Source organism: Schistocerca americana, chromosome 8, assembly GCF_021461395.2.
Source record: "Schistocerca americana isolate TAMUIC-IGC-003095 chromosome 8, iqSchAmer2.1, whole genome shotgun sequence".
NCBI lineage: Eukaryota > Metazoa > Arthropoda > Insecta > Orthoptera > Acrididae > Schistocerca > Schistocerca americana.
The window spans coordinates 94,683,186-94,703,105 of NC_060126.1; the positions used below are offsets into that span (position 1 = coordinate 94,683,186).

The following is a 19,920-nucleotide window of genomic DNA, read 5'->3' on the forward strand; positions in this document are numbered from 1 at the left end:
CACCATCTGCTTAAGACAGATCTGCCATGTCAAGATATTAGTATCTATACAGCTTCTCATTCGTTCTCAGTTTGGACAATAGAGATATCCCTCCACCTTTGATGACATAGCCTTATTGAAGACGGCTGTACAAAAGGCCTTCCAAGACTCCTGTACGTAAGGTGTTCCTTCTCAGTGTTACAAAAACTGGATTACTACATTATGTGGGACTAATTTCTGTGAACGTCCTCTCCATTTCCCTCCTTCTTCATGCCAACAACAACAGCCTGTAAGTTGTAACTTGCTTTAAAAAGACTGGGCAAATGGATACAGAAGAAATTTTTAAGTTTTTCAGCTGAGAAATGCGTACGTGCCCGTTGTAATGGTCCGTGTTCTGGCTTTGACTTAAGTGAATATAGGATAAGGGCTATCAACCCACTGTTGAATCAGAAAGCTACGCAACTATAAAAAGGAGGAATGGCTTGCACGGGATGCAATCAATGAATACAACTATCTGACAATAGCATATACCGCACTGGTCATTCGGATAGGATGAAAACATCATCAGCCATCTCCATATAGGACACTGCCCAGTAGATAATGTATTTTTCCTCCATCAGGAATACATCTGTCCCCTTTCTGCCCCTCTCCCACTTTAAATGACTAGGGCATAAGTATCGTTGTATACCACATTTTAACAGAGAATTTCACATTTTAACGAGTAAGCCAAATTTAACCAGGGACCTGTCTTCTGTTTCAGCTGATAGTGAGAAAAGATAGCAAAGCTTTTGAGATTACGTCGCTCATGTATACTGCAGCGTGAGCTTTGAGGCTGGAGCTTCTAGTTCGTAGCAGAACGGCTGGCTCATAGCTTTTCAGTCATACAGTTATTAGCTCTAATTACCTGTTTTAGCGTTTTAATTCCCTTTTAACAAGTGTGTGTGTGTGTGTGTGTGTGTGTGTGTGTGTGTGTGTGTGTGTGTGTGTGTGTGTACAGTAAAACAACCATTATCATACTGTTATATGTGTTATATGTGACAAGAGAGTCAGAGCTAGCTTCGCTTTCGTGTGACAAATCCTTGTAATCTTAGGTTTCAATCACATTTTTAAGGAACATAACAATAAATGATAACACATGTAGAGAAAACTTTCGGGCCTATGCTGTATACTTATGAACTTTCAACTATGAGTATAATTAACAACGGAATGTAAATCATGATACTGCAATTTAAATTAAAATGAACTGTCAAGATCCCAGTAATATTATTTCCGGTTTCGCCTTATATACAAGCAATCTTCAGAATTTTTTGGTCACCTATAGCTGGTTCTGATGGCTCCTCGGATTTCTCGTGGTACCGCCAAAAAATTCTGAAGATTGCTTGTATATAAGCCGAAAGCGGTCAATAAAGAAACATTATTGCGATCTCGATTGTTCGTTTCAACTTAACATTCAACATCAGGTCGTTCCTCTCCGTAGACTATGTTGTCAAAATTTATGTAATACCTCTATCGTTGGCAGTCTTGGCTGTATGAATTTTAGTAACATGGAAATAAAGAAATAATGTAATTACTTGCATATTGTCGTAGACAGGGGAAATCAGAAAACAGAATGAAATTAAAAACTTCAAATTTCTTCTGTTTGCGTTTTACAGAGGAATCGGAAAATTTCTCGTTGTCTGTCAAGCTGTAAAACTCCCTGTGGCAATGGATGCATTTCTCAGAAATTTTGCTGGATAAAATGCCGTCCAAACATCTCAGGTTTGCTAACCAACTTCTTTTTATTTCGACAGGAAAGAAATTTGCCGTTAGAATAAATACAGTATTTGTTCCCTGAATGCCGTTGCTATTAACAATAATAGGAACAGTGTTGCGTTCATACTGTACGTTCCGAAGCGAGAACATCTTACTGTGTCGTTATCGCAGGCCATAATTATTACCGTAGACTTGACGAGGTTGTTACTTCTCGATTGCAGGCTTTTGTCTACATGTCGACGGCGTATTCACATGCTCCCAGAGATGAAATCGACGAGAAGTTCTACCCTCCAGCACTGAAGGCTGAGGAGCTGCTGAAGCTGATCAGCGTCATGGACGACGAACAGCTGGCGCAGTTACTCCCGCTGTGAGTGATCAGTTTTCACAGTTTCCTGTTATAGAGACCTGTTTGCAGCATTTATTTGTCCACATACAGCTGAAATCTGTATCAGTTCGAATCTGCAGAAGAAGAAGAAGGAGAAGAAACCTTATTCTCCTGTTATTTATTTTTATTGCCATTTGGTGTATGTACCACGCTGTCAGCCGCACATTACAAAGGTAGTACAAACTGGCGAATCTAAAAATTAAGATCACCCGCCCAATAGGCTGCTGATTCAGCTCTGGGACGCAATCTAACAGCGATTCTGCGTGGCATGGATTCCATGAGGTGCTGATACTGTTACCTAGAATAACTATTTATTACCATTACAGACGAAGGGAAAAACCGGTAGAGGCAGACCTCGTGGAAGATCAGTTTGGATTCCGTAGAAATATTGGAACACGTGAGGCAATAATGACCGTACGACTTGTCTTAGAAGCTAGATTAAGAAAAGGCAAACCTACGTTTCTAGCATTTGTAGACTTAGAGAAAGCTTTTGACAATGTTGACTGGAATACTCTCTAATTCTGAAGGTGGCAGGGGTGAAATACAGGGAGCGAAAGGTTATTTACAATTTGTACAGAAACCAGATGGCAGTTATAAGAGTTGAGGGACATGAAAGGGAAGCAGTGGTTGGGAAGGGAGTGAGACAGGATTGTACCCTATCCCCGATGTTATCTGTATATTGAGCAAGTAGTAAAGGAAACGAAAGAAAAATTCGGAGTAGGTATTAAAATCGATGGAGAAGAAACAAAAGCATTAAGGTTCACCGATGACATTGTAATTTTGTCAGAGACAGCAAATGACTTGGAAGAGCAGTTGAACGGAATGGACATTGTCTTGAAAGGAGGATATAAGATGAACATCAACAATGGCAAAACAGGGATAATGGAAGGTAGTCGAGTTAACTCGGGTGGTGCTGAGGGAATTAGATTAGGGAATGAGACACTTAAAGTAGTAAAGGAGTTTTGCTATTTGGGGAACTAAATAACTGATGATGGTCGAAGTAGAGAGGATATAAAATGCAGACTGTCAATGGCAAGGAAAGCGTTTGTGAAGAAGAGAAATTTGTTAACATCGAGTATAGATTTAAGTGTCAGAGAGTATTTGTATGGAGTGTAGCCACGTATGGAAGTGAAACATGGACGATAAATAGTTCCGACAAGAAGAGAATAGAAGCTTTCGAAATATGGTGCTACAGAAGAATGCTGAATATTAGATGGGTAGATCACATAACTAATGAGGAGGTGTTGAATAGAATTGGGGAGAAGAGTTGTTTGTGACACAACTTGACTAGAAAAAGAGATCGGTTGTTAGGAAATGTTCTGAAGCATCAAGGGGACACCAATTTAGTATTGGAGGGCGCGTGGAGGGTAAAAATCGTAGAGGGTGACCAAGAGATGAATACATTAAGCACATTCAGAATGATGTGGGGTGCAGTACGTAATGGGAGGTGAAGGAACTAGGATAGAGTAGCGTGGAGAGCTGCATCAAACCAGTCTCAGGACTGAAGACCACAACAACAACAACCTTTATGTTGAAATTAACTCCAGACAGAATTAGTTAATTATTTTTGCCTCTCACCACCAATTTTTGTTTGGTATCAAACTGAGAATGTCGAAAGTAAACAGTTATTTTTATAAGACAAATGCACGGTGAAATAAGTCCTTGGAACGTTTCCGGAAGTATGTGAGGCCGAACATCTACACACAGATTCCGCCTTTCACTTATATTACAGGCCTGTGGTCTGTCGACGTGGAGCTGGAGCCCTGCAGCGTTTCATATGTCTCCAATCGGTTTCAGAAAAGAGAGCTTTGTGATCAAGGCACCAGCGAGAGCTCACAATCATTCTCCTCAAACCAATAGAGATCGATTCTGACCTTATAACACATGTAGCTATCCTGCTGCAACCTGTCATGTCCATAGGAGGAGACATCAAGCATGAAGTGATACAATTGCTCCGCAATAATATTCACGTAGTCCACCGCTGCGATGGCGCGTTGGGGTAGTGCTACAGATCCCACCACGATCTGGTATTACGTCTTATACTTTTTTCATTGTATGTCAATGATACGTCACCAGTTTCGTTCTACTACAAACACGACGCTTAACTGAAAAGTAATGCTTCCACCTTCGTAACTCTTCAACAGTTGGCACCATTGTTATGCGGCAGGCACTGGCTTGTTCCGTAGCCTCTTCTCTACAGCTCCAACCTGCGGGAAGCTTTAGCATTGAACGGTTGTGTTGTTACAGTGTAACGTATGGAACCCTGCAAAGACGGTCGGTCAATGCGATTTAAGCAACGTGCAGTCATTGAGTTCTTGAGAGCAGAAGGTGTCACCCCAAAGGAGATTCACCAAAGAACGAAAGCAGTTTATGGTGATTGTGTTGATGTGAATACTGTACGTTATTGGACGAGTAAGTTGAAATATGCTGAGGCGGGAACATCTCACCTGCGTGACAAACAAAGAGTTGGACGTCCTGTGACAGCAACCACCGAGTTCCACAAGCAAAACGTTGACTGATTCAGGACGATCGTCGTATCACTCAGAGCGAAACTGCAAAGCACAATAAGCATTTCACAAGAACGTGTGGGTCACGTTATTGCTTTGCTTGGCTATCGGAAGATCTGTGCACGATTAGTACCCCGGATGACCACCGCAACATCTTTAAACTTACTCGCCCCTCGACGTACAGTACTCACATCAGCACAATAACCACAAACTTCTTTCGTTCCCTGATGAATCTCCTTTAGGGCGATACCTTCTGCTGTCCAGAACTCAATGACTGCACATTGCTTAAATCGCATTGACCCATCGTCTGCGCAGGATTCCATACTTAACACTGTAACAACACAACGGGTCAGTGCTAAGGCTTCCCACCAACTGGAACTGTAGAGAAGAGGCTACGGAACAAGCCAGTACCTCCCGCATACCAACGCTGCTAACTGTTGAAGAGTTATGAAGGTGGAGGCATTACTTCTCAGTCAACCCTCGTCCAATATGGATGCTGATCACCCACAGTGGAAAACCAATAAAATGAAGACAGCTATCGAGAATCGCAATATCGACCTGTGTGCACTATCAAAACATGCACAAGATATAGGGTTAAAGCTCAACCCATCCAAACCCCAAACGATACGGGGTGATCATTCTAGGCTCATTAGCACGAATCAAAGTGAAAACCTACTATCTTGAGTCCTGAATGGAGCAAACATCAAATTCTGTCTTTCAGCAAAGATTGTAGGAGTAATAATATAAACAAATATAGATCGGACTGAGCACGTACTGGAATGGGCAAGAATGCATCACTGTCCCTCCATGTCCCATAAGAAGCTCTTCCCTCTCGACCTAGAAAAGAAACTTGTACGAACAGCTACACTTTCAATTATTAATTACAGCGATGTCATCCTGCAAGGATTTTCTCAGGAAAGCTCGCGGCACGTGGAACTACACTGCTGGCCACCGTAAATGCAACACCAAGAAAGACAAGAGGTAGCACAACAAAATTTATTTTGTAGATAACATGTTGACCAAGTATCAAATGATTACGTTTACAGACGTCTGTGACATGTGGTTCCTGCCAGAATCAGTAGCCAGAGTAGCCGCCATTGTTGGAGATCACCGCTGCCACACGTCTCGGCATTGAGTCAAAGAGACGTTGGATGTGTTCCTGGGGTACAGCAGCCCAAGTAGCTTCCACACGTTGCCAAAGATCATCTGGTGTGGCAGCTGGGGATGTAATCTGGGTCACTCGTTGAGCAACCATGGACCACATGTTTTCTATCGGCGAAAGATCCGGAGAGCGAGCCGGCCAGGGAAGCACTTCAATCTGGTTATTGACGAAGAACCTTTGGACAATGCGTGCCACGTGTGGTCGCGCATTGTCCTGTTGAAATATGGCTGTGGTCGAGCCCTGAAGGTAAGGAAGGACAACTGGCTCCAGCACCTCGGATATGTAGCGCCGGCTATTTAAAGTACCGGCAATGCGTACTAGAGGCGTGCGAGAGTAATATCCAATACGCCCCATACCATAATACCCGGTGCAAGACCAGTGTGGCGGTGCATAATGCAGCTGTCCAGCATCCTCTCTCCACGGTGTCTCCACACTCGAATCCGACCGTCGTGGTGCTGCAGACAGAAGCGTGCCTCGTCAGTAAACGTCATTCCATTCTGCCGTCCACATCCGTCTGTCATCACACCATTGGCGACGGAGACGTCTGTGGTTCTGCGTCAATGGTAGACGAAGCAATGGACGTCTTGCGGACAGACCACTCTGCTGTAAACGGCGTCGAATGGTACGCGCAGACACTGGATGATGCGTTACAGACGCAATGTGCTGTGCTATGGTTCGGGATGTCACTGAGCGAACCGTCACTGCCATGCGCACAATTTGCCTATCAGCACGTGCAGTGGTGCACCGAGGTGAATGCGATCGACCACGTCGGTCCGTCGTACCCTCCTGCATCCAACGGTCACATATCCGCATTACAGTTGTTTGGTTTCGCCCAACACGACTAGCGATTTCTCTGTATGATAATCCACAATCTCGGTAAGCCACTATCCTTCCTCTGTCGAACTCTGATACTTGATCAAACGATGTTCGCTGTTGTCTACGAGGCATAACTGATCGTCTTGTGAAACAACCACAAGGTAAACACACGTGCCGAACGTACACTCGTCGAAATCGCCAAGCCTTAAATGGCGCTATGAGGTGGCGCCACAGGCGCGCCTGATGTGCGTCTGCTCTGAAATTCTAATCAGTTGCATATCTCATCGCTGCAAACCCATGGTGTAAATTTCACTTGATTCGGATGCTACCTTCAGGGTGTTGCATTTACGGTGGCCAGCAGTGTAGTTACGACTGTCTGGATTCGTTATATCTGTGACGTCGACTCTTTGATCGTATTTCACCATCATATATACAGCCACCCTGGCTTGCGGGCAGACAAACGCAGAGATTTCCGTACCCCTCATCTTCTCCAGTGTCTTATCAACGACCATTGACCCTTATATCTCTTCTCGAATCTGAAGTGATTGGCTGAACGGACTGGCAGAAATTCTGATTTCCAGTCAGAGCAAAATCCTTTCTGTCCCACTCCATCGTTCAGCCACTTTCTCGAAGTCCTCCTCAGTAGCAGGAATTCGAATCTGCAATAATTTCCTGCATTGTGTTGGAGAACTGAATAACACCTCCAGTTTCAGACGACGCTTAATGAGATATCTATTACAGCAACAACAGTGGTTACCATCGTGCCTGGACGCACTCGTTTACCATCGTACATCCTTCTTTTCTACCAGATCTTCCTCATTTACCGGCATTCAGAGTTTGCTCAATCTCCTTAAATTTTCTTTCCCTTGAACTCGCTATATCAGAACACATCTATTTCGTACACATGTAAACCCTTTAATATACATGCCACTATCATTTATTCCTACTATTATCATTATTATTATTATTATTATTATTTATTTTCTCAGACGTTATGTCTGGTCAAAAAAGGAAAGCGACGCGGACCTTGATCAAGCGTGACTTCCTTTTAACTGTACGGTATATGTTACATTGCATTTAGGAACTTTCGGGTAATTGAACATGTATCAATAATTGCTGATTTCTGTATTATTACTATTATTATTATTATTATTACTGTTATCACTATCAGTGGCGGCAGCAGCAGTAGTATAAGTACTGCCAGTATCAACTTCATTAGGTGACAGTCAGTCGAATTTACTCACATTTTGACCTGAAAGGGGCATTAGGATTGCCTCAGTGTTTTGTGTTTTCGAATCACTTCACACATTAACATGTACAACTGAAAACACTTGTAAGTACAATGAGGACTCAGAAACAGAAGAGGACAGTTGCAGATGTGTTTAATTAATAACTACAATGACTGTAATTATTCCAAAATGCATTACACAGTACAATTTGAAACAGTCAACAAATCTCTAAAATATCATTTCTTCCTCTCCTAACTGCGTTGTATTATAAGGACTTATTTACATTTGTATTCCTTGCTACAAGTAACCAAGCTCACACATCTGAAGATGAAAATCAGTATAATGCACATTCACAAGTTCGTATTGTTTACGTGTATAGTTTTTATCATAAGCACCTGATCGGTACAAGATGTGCACGACCATGAGTTGCCGTAACTGGAAGACAAAAAAATTCCCTCTTTCACGAGCCCTGCTCCACAGCGACCTTTCTATTAATAACATAGTTTATAAACTACTTAGACTGGCTAAGGCGGCACCATATTTGTTGTTCATTAAATACCTCCATGCAATCTACTTTCTCTCCGCATTCCAAACGCTATGGAGATAATAGGAACCGACAATTTTTCAGGCGCCAGTTCAAAAATAATTACATTATAAACGACAGGACTATCGATAGTTAAACCAGACTACCTGTAGTGACGATAGTACAGATACTATCGATTAATCGATAGATCATGGATGTTTAAGTAACACTACTTTGCTAGAATTACAATGTCATCGGCAGACCTCAATTTTTTTTTCTTCTCCATGAATTTTAATTCCTACTCCAAATGTTTCTTTTGTTTCCTTTATGCTTGCTCAATATACAGAATGAATGGCATCGAGGATAGGCTACAACTCTGTCTCATTACCTTCCCAACCAATGCTTCCCTATCATGCCCCTCGACTCTTATAACTACCATCTGGTTTCTGTAAAAATTGTAAATAGCCTTTCGCTCCCTGTATTTTACCCCTGACACCTTCAGAATTTGAAAGAGAGTATTCCAATCAACATTGTCAAAAGCTTTCTGTAAGTCTACAAATGCTAGAAACGTAGGTTTGCCCTTCTTTAATCGATCTTCTTCTGTAAGTCGTAGATACAAAAATATAAAATATCGACTTCATTTGCTACATGTCGCCGGCCGGTGTGTCCGTGCGGTTCTAGGTGCTTCAGGCTGGAACCGCGTGACCGCTACGATGGCAGGTTCGAATCCTGCCTCGGGCATGGATGTGTGTGATGTCCTTAGGTTAGTTCGGTTTAAGTAGTTATAAGTTCTAGGGGATAGATGACCCATAGTGCTCAGAGCCATTTGAACCATTTTTTTTCAACATGTTGTGGATGTTAATAAAACAAAGTATTATATACAGGGAGGCCCAGTTAAACGCTTTATTACATATATCTCTGGAACAAAAATTGATAGACTTTCACTGCTATGAACGTAAGGCAGTGGCTCATGGCAATAAATGCTGTGAGACGTTCTAAACGTAAGCAAATATTAGTCTCAACACAATTTCATGTTTTTTTTAATAGACATCCAATATTATTTCTTAAGCGATCAATAACATGGAAAATCACAAAAAGACCAACACTGGTTGCGTCGCAATACATCAACTGTCAACTGTATCACGAGAAATTGCCTGGTGTACGTCACCTTTTGTGCAGGTGGCAGGACACAGTTGATACTGAAGCATATGTTCAACAGTCTGTTATTGCCCACAAGGCTGGACTGTGAAATAGAAAGTGATAAAATGGATCATGTACCAAAGACATAGGGTTTTGGAATAAGTCATTAACGATCTAAGAAAGGGGAAATCAAAAGGTTATGACAAAATGGTAGCTGAAACTGTAAAGACATTAGGTTATGAAGCAATATTGTGGCGAAAAATTGTTAAAGCTTCATGGCTATTTGTTGGCAAACTGCCTTTCTGCACATGTGTCGGGTTCTTCGGCCGACGTCTGATGATTTTTCTGGCGTTTCGCCAGCGGCTGGCATTGTTAAAGCTTCACCCTCCATCGCTGGTGGCGGACTGGAGTTGATATGGCGGCCGCAGATTGTATGTACCGCCGTGTCAACGTCCAAGGGCTTTTCCGTGGTCATTTCCGGTGTGGTTCGGCCCTTGTTACCCGCAACTGTGCTTCGCTGCAGCACGGGAATCCAGGACCGTTCACCTTGAGGCTTTCTTATTTCTTCTTTAAATTATTCTCATGTTTCTCTTTTTCTATAGCTTCTCTGAATAAGCGGGTGTCATAGCTTTTTTATGCAGCAAGAACATCCGTGTCAGCGATTTTAACTGCGTGGTAAGTCTCACACATCGCGTGCTCTGCCTCCTGAAATAGCTCGTGGAATGGCAGCTTCTGCTAACAGCTGGAAGGCGTCGCCGTGGGCAGTCCTCTTAGTTCAGTGGTGGGCAACTTCCTCATGGAACATTTCGAAGCACAGCCACTGGACTTAGCAGCTTATAAACCTATAGGTGTGGTATCTCGTACATCGACGATACCTTTGTTGAGAGGAACCATGGTGAGGAACAGCTCTGTGACTTCCTAAGATACTTGAACGGTCACCATGCCAGCAGAAAATTTAATGGAGGTAGAAAAGTACAAACAGCAACCTATTCTGAATGTAATGTTAACGAGGGATGGTGAAACCCTGGGACAGAGAGTGTATCGAAAACTGACACACACAGACCGATACGTGCACAAACTGTTAAAACACCACCCGAACCAGAGGAAAAGACATGATTAATACCCTCGCAACACGTGAAGTGGAATACGTGAGCCGCAGTACCTCAGTCTCGAGATACTACACATTGAAAGCGTTCTGAGGGCAATGGATACGTCACCATTTACATGAGAAGTGTCACAGAGTCTAACATCCTGCGAAGTGACACAATGGAAAAAGAAATATTGGTTACGGCCTTTCTGCCATACATTCCGTAAGTAACGGGCAGAATCGCTCGTATATTACGTAAACATGGCTTAAAGACTATCTATTAATAGACAAGAAAGATTAGAACGTCTCAGATCGACAAAGGAGAGGATCATAGAACATAAACGGCATTGCAGGTTGATGCAGGTGGATAAATTGGCCGTGGCTGAGCATGCTTTGTGTGAGACCGACCACATGGTAAAGTTCGCTGACAGAAGATCTTGCCATAGAGAAGAGATGTCACATTCACTTGTTCAGAGAAGCTATAGAAATACACAAAAATGAAAACACCTTCTGTGGGGTGAATACTAATTGTGTATAATAATTATATGTTATTTAAGGTTGTTCAAAGCAGAGATCCAGCAGAAAAATAGTTACAGGTTTTGTGAACATTTTAGAGACTTTTACACGTTAAGCCACAATATTCGGAAACAGCAGCATCCGAACAAGGAAAGCCGGCACGCGTGTCGTCATTGATCACGTTTCTGCCCAACTTGGGAAGGCCGATGACCAGAGGAGTTAGCGAAGCAGCAGTCAGCACTTCGCCAGATCAACGACCAAGCAGACGGGCAATGCTCCCAAGGAGAACAACAACCAGCGCGGCTTGCACATCAGCGGTCAGTGCTTCAGGAACTGTCAGCATACTGAACTCGCGTGTGTGATGGCCTGCCGATGCGGAGGAGGACGACAGGGCAGTGCCCGACCATGCCAGCCTTGAGGAAACCTAGGAAAACCGGCACGTGTGTCGACATCGGTCACGTTTTTTCACACCGTGAGAAGCATAGATCAACGACCAAATAGTCAGTCGCCGCCCTAGAAACATTGCGACATTGGTAAAACACCGAATAAATGTCTCCAACAAACGGGGATGAGAAGGTCGTTTGAGGGGAGAAAGAAGAGACGAAGAAACGTCGCCTGGACGGACAGACCGATGGTTAGTCAGCGGACGTCATACTTCGCTGCAACGACTTAGACGCTACGCTGCTCGGCAGGAGATGTCAGTACCGGGCCCATGAGTCAATGCAGAAGATGCCATGGCAGAGGTTACCAGAAAACAGTTTGTGTGGTACTTACCCAGGTGGCTGGTGAGATCGAAGGGATTATGGCGTCACCAAATGAGTCACCTGTCAACCTAGAAGCCGATGGACTCCACCAGAAGACGCCGAACCTGAGGGTCCCTGGTTCGATTCTGGGACGGACCACTCCTCGCCACGCCTTTGCCACATTTTAATAACGCAACGAGTTAATTCGCAAGGAGAAGACCGCGCCTCCGCCGCAATGAGTCACGGGTACTGAACGCAACACGAGCCGTCTCCGTATCAGCGGTCACTGGAATCTGCCACCTACGACTCTGCGCCGCACCGCTGCCACGAGGAATTAAGCGAGTTAAACACGTCGTATTATTCTGTTTATTAAAAGGAGCTTATGCTTCAATAAATGACTGTTCGTGGAACCACCAATGTTTCTCTCACACCTCACCCACTAAGCCAAGTGCAGAACCTATTCAACCGCCCGCAAAGTTTCGCTTTACCTCCCGCCATCCCAGACAAAATAATGACCTTCGCTCCCCTCTGCCACTGCTTCTCAATATCTACTGTCGCTAAGCTCCGACCAGCTACACTTCAACAAGAAAGCTGAAACCCTCAATGTGAACGGATCCTAGGTTCCGGTAGCAGCGAGCGAAATGAACTGGAAATGACAACGGAAATGACGTTGGCAGGTACATATATAATCATCAGCCGCGAGCTCGGCTCCAGTCCACCACCAGCAATGGAGGGTGAAGCTTTGATAATGCCAGCCATTCTTGCTGACGAAACGTAAGAATATCATCAAACAAACGTTGACCGAAGAACCCGACAGACAGAAGCCAACAGACAGTTTGTGAATATCGAGGCTAACCAACTGTCTCAGTGGAATATATGGCAAGGTCATTTTGTCTGAAGATTTAGTTTAAACTATTCCAGTTCCTTTATCAAAAACTACAAACCAAAGGAAGCAAAGAATACAGGACAATTAATTTCATGTGCCCCATAACAAAATTCGTATGTAGCCTCCTATGTAGAAGGTTACAAAAAAAACTTGAGGTAAACATGGTGTTGGGTCTGTTTGGATTCAGGAAATGAAAGCAAACTTGAGACGCTATTCGATGGCAGAGAATGGACAGACCAAGAATGAGAAAGGTTATCAGTAACATGTATACATGTTATGATGACTGGAAAAAGACGTGTGGCAGATGAAATGTATATGCTCAGTCATTAAGTCCCCCAACAACTCATTGACGACTTCGGTGTCCCAACCGTTGAATATTCTAAAAAAAAATAGGGAATAAATAGTCTACATCCACTTGTCAAAAGTCAAGGAAAGGAAAGTATTGTTTAAATGATAACAATAGCAAATGTCACATATTAAAGTTTAATTTTATTTAAAATAAGTGAAAAATACGTACATGGGTAGACACGGGATAACCCACCTTATTAGCGCAGAAGATGGAAGACAAAAAGAATGGCTCTGAGCACTATGGGACTCAACTGCTGTGGTCATAAGTCCCCTAGAACTTAGAACTACTTAAACCTAACTAACCTAAGGACAGCACACAACACCCAGCCATCACGAGGCAGAGAAAATCCCTGACACCGCCGGGAATCGAATCCGGGAACCCGGGCGTGGGAAGCGAGAACGCTACCGCATGACCACGAGATGCGGGCGATGGAAGACACGATAGAAGTGAGCCAGCGGTCATAAAATAATAGAAGCAATTTACATTTTCTCGTTTTATCAAACGAATAACGCATACATAATTGTTAGAGCTTTCGTGTCCACTTGTTGACAAACTACCTATTGGCTTCTGTCTCGGGTTCTTTGGCCTACGTTCATATGATGATTTTACTGACGTTTCGCCAGCACGAGTGGCTGGCATTGTCAAAGCTTCACCCTCCATTGTCGGTGGTGAACTGAGACCGAGTTCGCGGCCGCAGACTATATGTACCTGGCGCGCCAATGTCCGAGGGCTTCTCCGCGTTCATTTCCGGTGTGGTTCTCCTCTTGCTACCTGCGACGGGCGTTCGCTGCAGTACGGGAAGCCAGAATCCGTTTACCTTAAGGCTTTCCTCTTTCTTGTTGAAGCAGTTCGCGTGTTTTTGTATATCTACAGCTTCTCTGAACAAGCGCGTGTTATAGTGCTTCTCTACAGCCAGAACTTCAGTGGCGGCGAATTTTATTAAGTGGTCGGTCTCACTCAGTGCATGCTCTGCCACGGCCGATTATTCCACCTGCCCCAACTTGCAATGTCGCTTATGTTCTTTGAACCTGGTGTTGATTGATCGTCCAGTCATTCCGACATAAACTTTTCCGCATGTGCATGGTATACGGTACATTCCCGACTTTGCAAGTGGGTCCCTTTTCTCCTCTGACGATTTAAGACACACTTTGATCTTCCTTGTCTGTTTGAAAATCGTCTTTACGCCGTGTTTGCGCATTATACGGCCGATTCTGTCCGTCACTCTGGGAATGTATGGCAGAAAGGCCGTACCCGACATTTCTTTTTCTGATTCCTTACTTTGCCGAGTGTTTGGCTCTGTTACACTTCTAATACAGTTTGTGGAATACCCATTGCTCCTCAGAACCCTTTCCAGGTGTTGCATTTCGCGTCTGAGTTGCTGCGGCTCACATATTCGTCCAGCTCGCGTTACTAGCGTATTAATCAAGCCTCTTTTCTGGCTCGGATGGTGAGATGATAGTTTGTGCAGGTATCTGTCCGTGTGTGTCGGTTTTCGATACACGCTGTGTCCCAGGATGTGTCTCAGAATGTGTAGAAACTTTTGATTTGAAATACAGACCGCTGTTATCTTTCATGGGAAATCTGCGTTTTACAATATCGGCTTAAATGAAATTCTTGTATATGTAATTAAAGAAGGAAACGTGCACATACGCGCTAAAGCTAAGCTCTACCCTTATACGAATAACGAAAAGATGTATATTTTATAAAGAAACATCTTACGGAGTTGGCTCAAGTAGCCTGCTGTAGTCCGCGAAATATGTTGATACAGACTGTAAGGACAGGATGCTGGTAAAGGAAGTCTGCACCAGACAGTGGTGGTTTAAGACTGGCGACGAGTATTGGCTGACACGAGTATTCGAAGAGATATTATACCAATTTGTTATTCCTCATGAATACTTTTCAGTGTTTGTATAGAGAAATTAACGTACAAGGCATTAGAAGAAACAAGATCCGTACAATCAACTGGAGAAAGGCTGAAAGTATTTTATGGAGAGAATCAAGCAGGGATGGTAGAATCAATCGATGTACTATAAATTGTAAGACAGGGTCGTTACACTGGGGACTGAATATGCAGTGAGTTCATATGTAGGTATGGTCTCAGAGATGAGAATCACCATATGTCAAGATTTCGTGAAATCATCATTCGAAGAAAACCAAAGAAAAATTTGGATTAGTAATCAAAGCTCTGGGAGAAGAAACAAAAACTTTGAGTTTTACCAATGATGTCGTAATTCGGTCAGAGAAGCTAAAGACTTGGAAGAGCAGTTGAACGGAATGGACAGTGTATTGAAAGGTGCATATAAGATGAATAACAATAAAATCAAAACAAGGATAACGTATTTTAGTCGAATTATGACAGGTTATCATTAGGAAACAGTTTAGAAAACGCGACAATTAAAGTAGTAGATGAAGTTTGCTATTTGGGCAGTCAAATAACTGACGACAGCAGAAGTAGAGAAGACATAAAAAGTAGAGTGGCAATGGCAAGAGAAGCATTTCAGGAGAAGAGAAATTTCTTAACATCGAATATAGACTTAAGTTATAACACTACAACAGCTACTGCTATGCCATAACCTTAAAGTAGGAGGCAGGTCGTGAAATAAAACTATCTTGTTAAAGCAATTATGGTATAAAGCAAGAGAGCAGTGTTACCCTATGATAGGAATTTTGTTATGTTGACGGTGTTGTACCTAACGGAGGTGGCTTATCGGAAGTGAAAGTAAGAATTACGTAAATATTCAAATGGTAACAAATAATATTTTACCTAGTTACACTGTTTAAAGAATAAAGAAAACGGTCGCTAGCCTACTTAGTCAAGAGAATGATTGACATTCTCGTTTAAGAAAGCAGTTATGAGTAACTTTAAGGGACAAACACAACCTATTTTTTGCCACACGCGAGTGCAATGAACTCTGACACCTGCATATGTTAACGTTAAGTCTGGAGTTGACAGAGTTGAAGAAATTATTTGCATAAATATAACAGATAACAATATACAATATTACTTTCAGGACTTATTCAAACTGAATGGTCTTTATAACATTACTATTAATATACAGTGTAGAATCACAAATTGGACAAAGGTTCAGTATTACTTTTCAAACATTTTCCTAGTTGACACAAAATTGTAAATGTAGTTCATTGCAAAATTATGAACTGGTCACAGGTTAAGTCTCTCTCTGTTAAATACTATTTAGAATGAAAGTTAAATGGAATTCAATAACAGGTCACTTCCACTATCATTTTAATAACGAAATTATTGTTTTCATAGATAGTGGTCTTTTTGTTAATCGTTATCTAGCATGAGCACAATAGACTAACTGTTGATCCTGTTACACCATTAATATGTACTTTTAATACACAAGGGGAGTCCAATATTGTACAGAAGTTCACTTGAATAGGAAGAGTAATTGAAACTTGCTATAATTAAGTAACTTTGTGCAATTGAACTACTTTCAATGGAGGGGGGGCCTTAATCTTGACCACTGTAGCAGAGCATACTAAACACACTTTCAATACACTAAAGAAACGAGGTATTAGTTCTCAACTCTTACTGCAGTAGAACACAACTTGACATATCTGTAAGAAACTGGCTCACCTTTTGCGATTTGCAACAAGAGCAATGTGATCATTTACTAAGCAAAACTTTACCATCCTCAGTTTTAAGAACTTTTAATTTTGAAATTGGCAACAATATATTAATAAGCAGTTGTAATAGAAAAATTATTCTCAGCAAGCATCATGTACTTTAGCTTACTCTCTTGCCACATTAACTTTAACTTTCTTTCAACAAAGGACACTCGGTCACAATAGTATTGTGATCGCTTCCCAGTTTTGGTTACTGATAATTTGATACCAGTGTCTGAGTTTAATTTGCACAGCACTGAAGATCTGATATCAATAAAACATCAATATTACGGCCAACGCTGACCTTTCTTTTCATTTTAATGCGGAAAAATACTCTCCTCATTGCATGCTATCATTTGCCAAAATCTTGTTTCGATATCTCAGACCGTTTATGATATGCGAGGGATTTATGAATATTTCATTCTGGCTTTTTCACTGGCGTCTGTGTTCGTGACGGAGACCTTTACACATTCCATTCTCTGGATATAGTGACATCCTTCGAGGTTTAATGAAGAATTCAGTATGTTATCTAAACTTTATATGCAGCAACATATGGCCAAAACACACACCAAATCCAAATTTGTAGCGATCCCTACAAACTCCACGAATTTCTCACAGTTGTTTAGCTAATACCAAATTATTACAATAACTATGATCATTAACGAAATAATAGGTAATTCATCATGAAGCTGACGAATGAAGCTATAAGGTGTGTGAGACACAGAGTTTATTACCGTATAGTTTCTCTAAAATCTTTTGAGAAAGACTGCAGATCAGCCAGCTTGGGCGGCTGACAGGTTAAGCGCCGAGCAGGCCTGGCGTTATCTTCACATTCTGACGCGTTCAGCACATCCCGGCAACTACGGTTTCCTCCATTCGTTCGCTACTTAACTGTCAAAAGTCGCAACTAATTTTAAACGCACCATAATTCAATGTTCCAGGATTCACAGTGTTAACAGTGTGCCGAGAGTACCACACTTCTGGTATTACTGTTCACCACAGACAACGCAGTAGCCGACGGCCTTCACTTAACGACCGAGAGGAGCAGTATGCTTGTACAGTTGTTAGTGCTAATAGACATGGAGCAGTATGTGAAAGAACTGCAGGAGTCAAAGTGGGACGTACGGCGAACTTAACCGTTAGGACAGTGCGGTGAAATTGAGCGTTACTGGGCTCTGGCAGCAGGCGACAGATCCTTTGCTAACACTGTGAGGTCGCCTGCACGCTTCTGTCCTGGGTTCGACTGGAAAACGACTGGAAAACCATAGCCTGGTCAGATGAGTCCGGATTTCAGTTGGTAAGAGTTGATGCGAGTGTTCGAGTGTAGCGCAGATCAAACTAAGCCATTAACCCAAGTCGTCAACGAGGCAGTGTTCAACCAGATACTGGCTCAATAAAGGAGTGGGCTGTGTTTAGATGGAATGGACTCGATCTTATGGTCCAGCTGAACCGATCATTGTCTGGAAATGGTTATGTTCGCCTGCTGGGAGAACATTTGCAGCGAAACAACGATAGAATTATTGTGGATGACAATGCACCATGTCACCGGGCCACAATTGTCCGCGATTGGTTTGAAGAACATTCATGATTTGGCCAACCAGATCGCCCGACATGAATCCCATCTAATAAATATGGGACATAATTGAGAGGTCAGTTGGTGGACCAAACCCTGCGCCGGCAACACTTTCGCAGTTATGGACGGCTATAGAGACAACATGATTCTTTTTTTTTTTTTTTTTTTTTTTGCAGGTAACTTCCAACGGCTTGTTAAGTCCGTGCCACGTCGAGTTGCTGCACTACACCAGGTAAAAGGAAGTCAGTCGCGATATTGGGAGGAGGTACCCCATCACTGTACATGTCAGCAGGGTGTATAAATTTTATTGTCTCGTAACTAGAAAGAGTGTTCCTTCTTTGAAGTTCCACTGAAGCTACTGGATAAAACAAGTTCTTAGCTGAAACGTCTGTGCTGTATTATCACTTAGCAATGCACGAGATACTACCAGTTTCGCACTAATCAACGGTTCCTGACAAAAGAAAAAAAAAACACTACTGGCCATTAAAATTTCTACTCCACGAAGATGACGTGCTACAGACGCGAAATTTAACCGGCAGGAAGAACATGCTGTTATATGCAAGTGATTAGCTTTTCAGAGCATTCACACAACGTTGGCGCCGGTGGCGACACCTATAACGTGCTGGCATGAGGAAAGTTTCCAACCGATTCCTCATACACAAACAGCAGTTGACCGGCGTTGCCTGGTGAAACGTTGTTATCATGCCTCGTGTAAGGATGATAAATGCGTACCATGGCGTTTCCGACTTTGATAAAGGTCGGATTGTAGCCTATCGCGATTGCGATTTATCGTATCGCGACATTGCTGCTCGCGTTGGTCGAGATCCAATGACTGTTACCAGGACATGGAATCGGTGGGATCAGGAGGGTAATACGGAACGCCGTGCTGGATCCCAACGGCCTCGTATCACTAGCTATCGAGATGACAGGCATCTTATCCGCATGGCTGTAACGGATCGTGCAGCCACGTCTCGATCCCTGAGTCAACAGATGGGGACGTTTGCAAGACAACAACCATCTGCACGAACAGTTCGACTACGTTTGCAGCAGCATGGACGATCAGCTGGGATACAATGGCTGCGGTTACCCTTGACGCTGCATCACAGACAGGAGCGCCCGCGATGGTGTACTCAACGACGAACCTGGGTGCACTAATGGCAATTTTTTTCGGATGAATCCAGGTTCTGTTTACAGCATCATGATGGTCGCATCCATGTTTGACGACATCGCGGTGAACGCACATTGGAAGCGTGTATACATCGCCATAGTGGGGTATCACCCGGCGTGATGGTATGGGGTGCCATTGGTTAGGTCTCCTCTTGTTCGCATTGACGGCACTTTGAACAGTGGACGTTATATTTCAGATGTGTTACGACCCGTGGCTCTGCCCTTCATTCGATCCCGCGGAACCCTACATTTCAGCAGGATAATGCACGACCGCATGTTGCAGGTCCTGTACGGGCCTTTCTGGATACAGAAAATGTTCGACTGGTGCCCTGGACAGCACATTCTCCAGATCTCTCACCAATTGAAAACGTCTGGTCAATGGTGGCCGAGCAACTGACTCGTCACAATACGCCAGTCACCACTCTTGATGAACTGTGGTATCGTATTGAAGCTGCATAGGCGTACACACCATCCAAGCT

The 19,920-nt window shown here is 43.0% G+C and overlaps 1 protein-coding gene across 1 annotated transcript in view; it reads left to right on the forward strand.

Moving 5' to 3' along the window:
• The window catches only part of LOC124545587 (fatty acyl-CoA reductase wat-like), a 172,588-nt gene that overhangs the window by 68,095 nt on the left and 84,573 nt on the right, over window positions 1-19,920 (forward strand). The window contains exon 4 of the mRNA XM_047124535.1: window positions 1,839-2,098. Coding sequence (XP_046980491.1) covers window positions 1,839-2,098 — 260 coding nt within the window. The remainder of the gene's footprint in view (window positions 1-1,838; window positions 2,099-19,920) is intronic.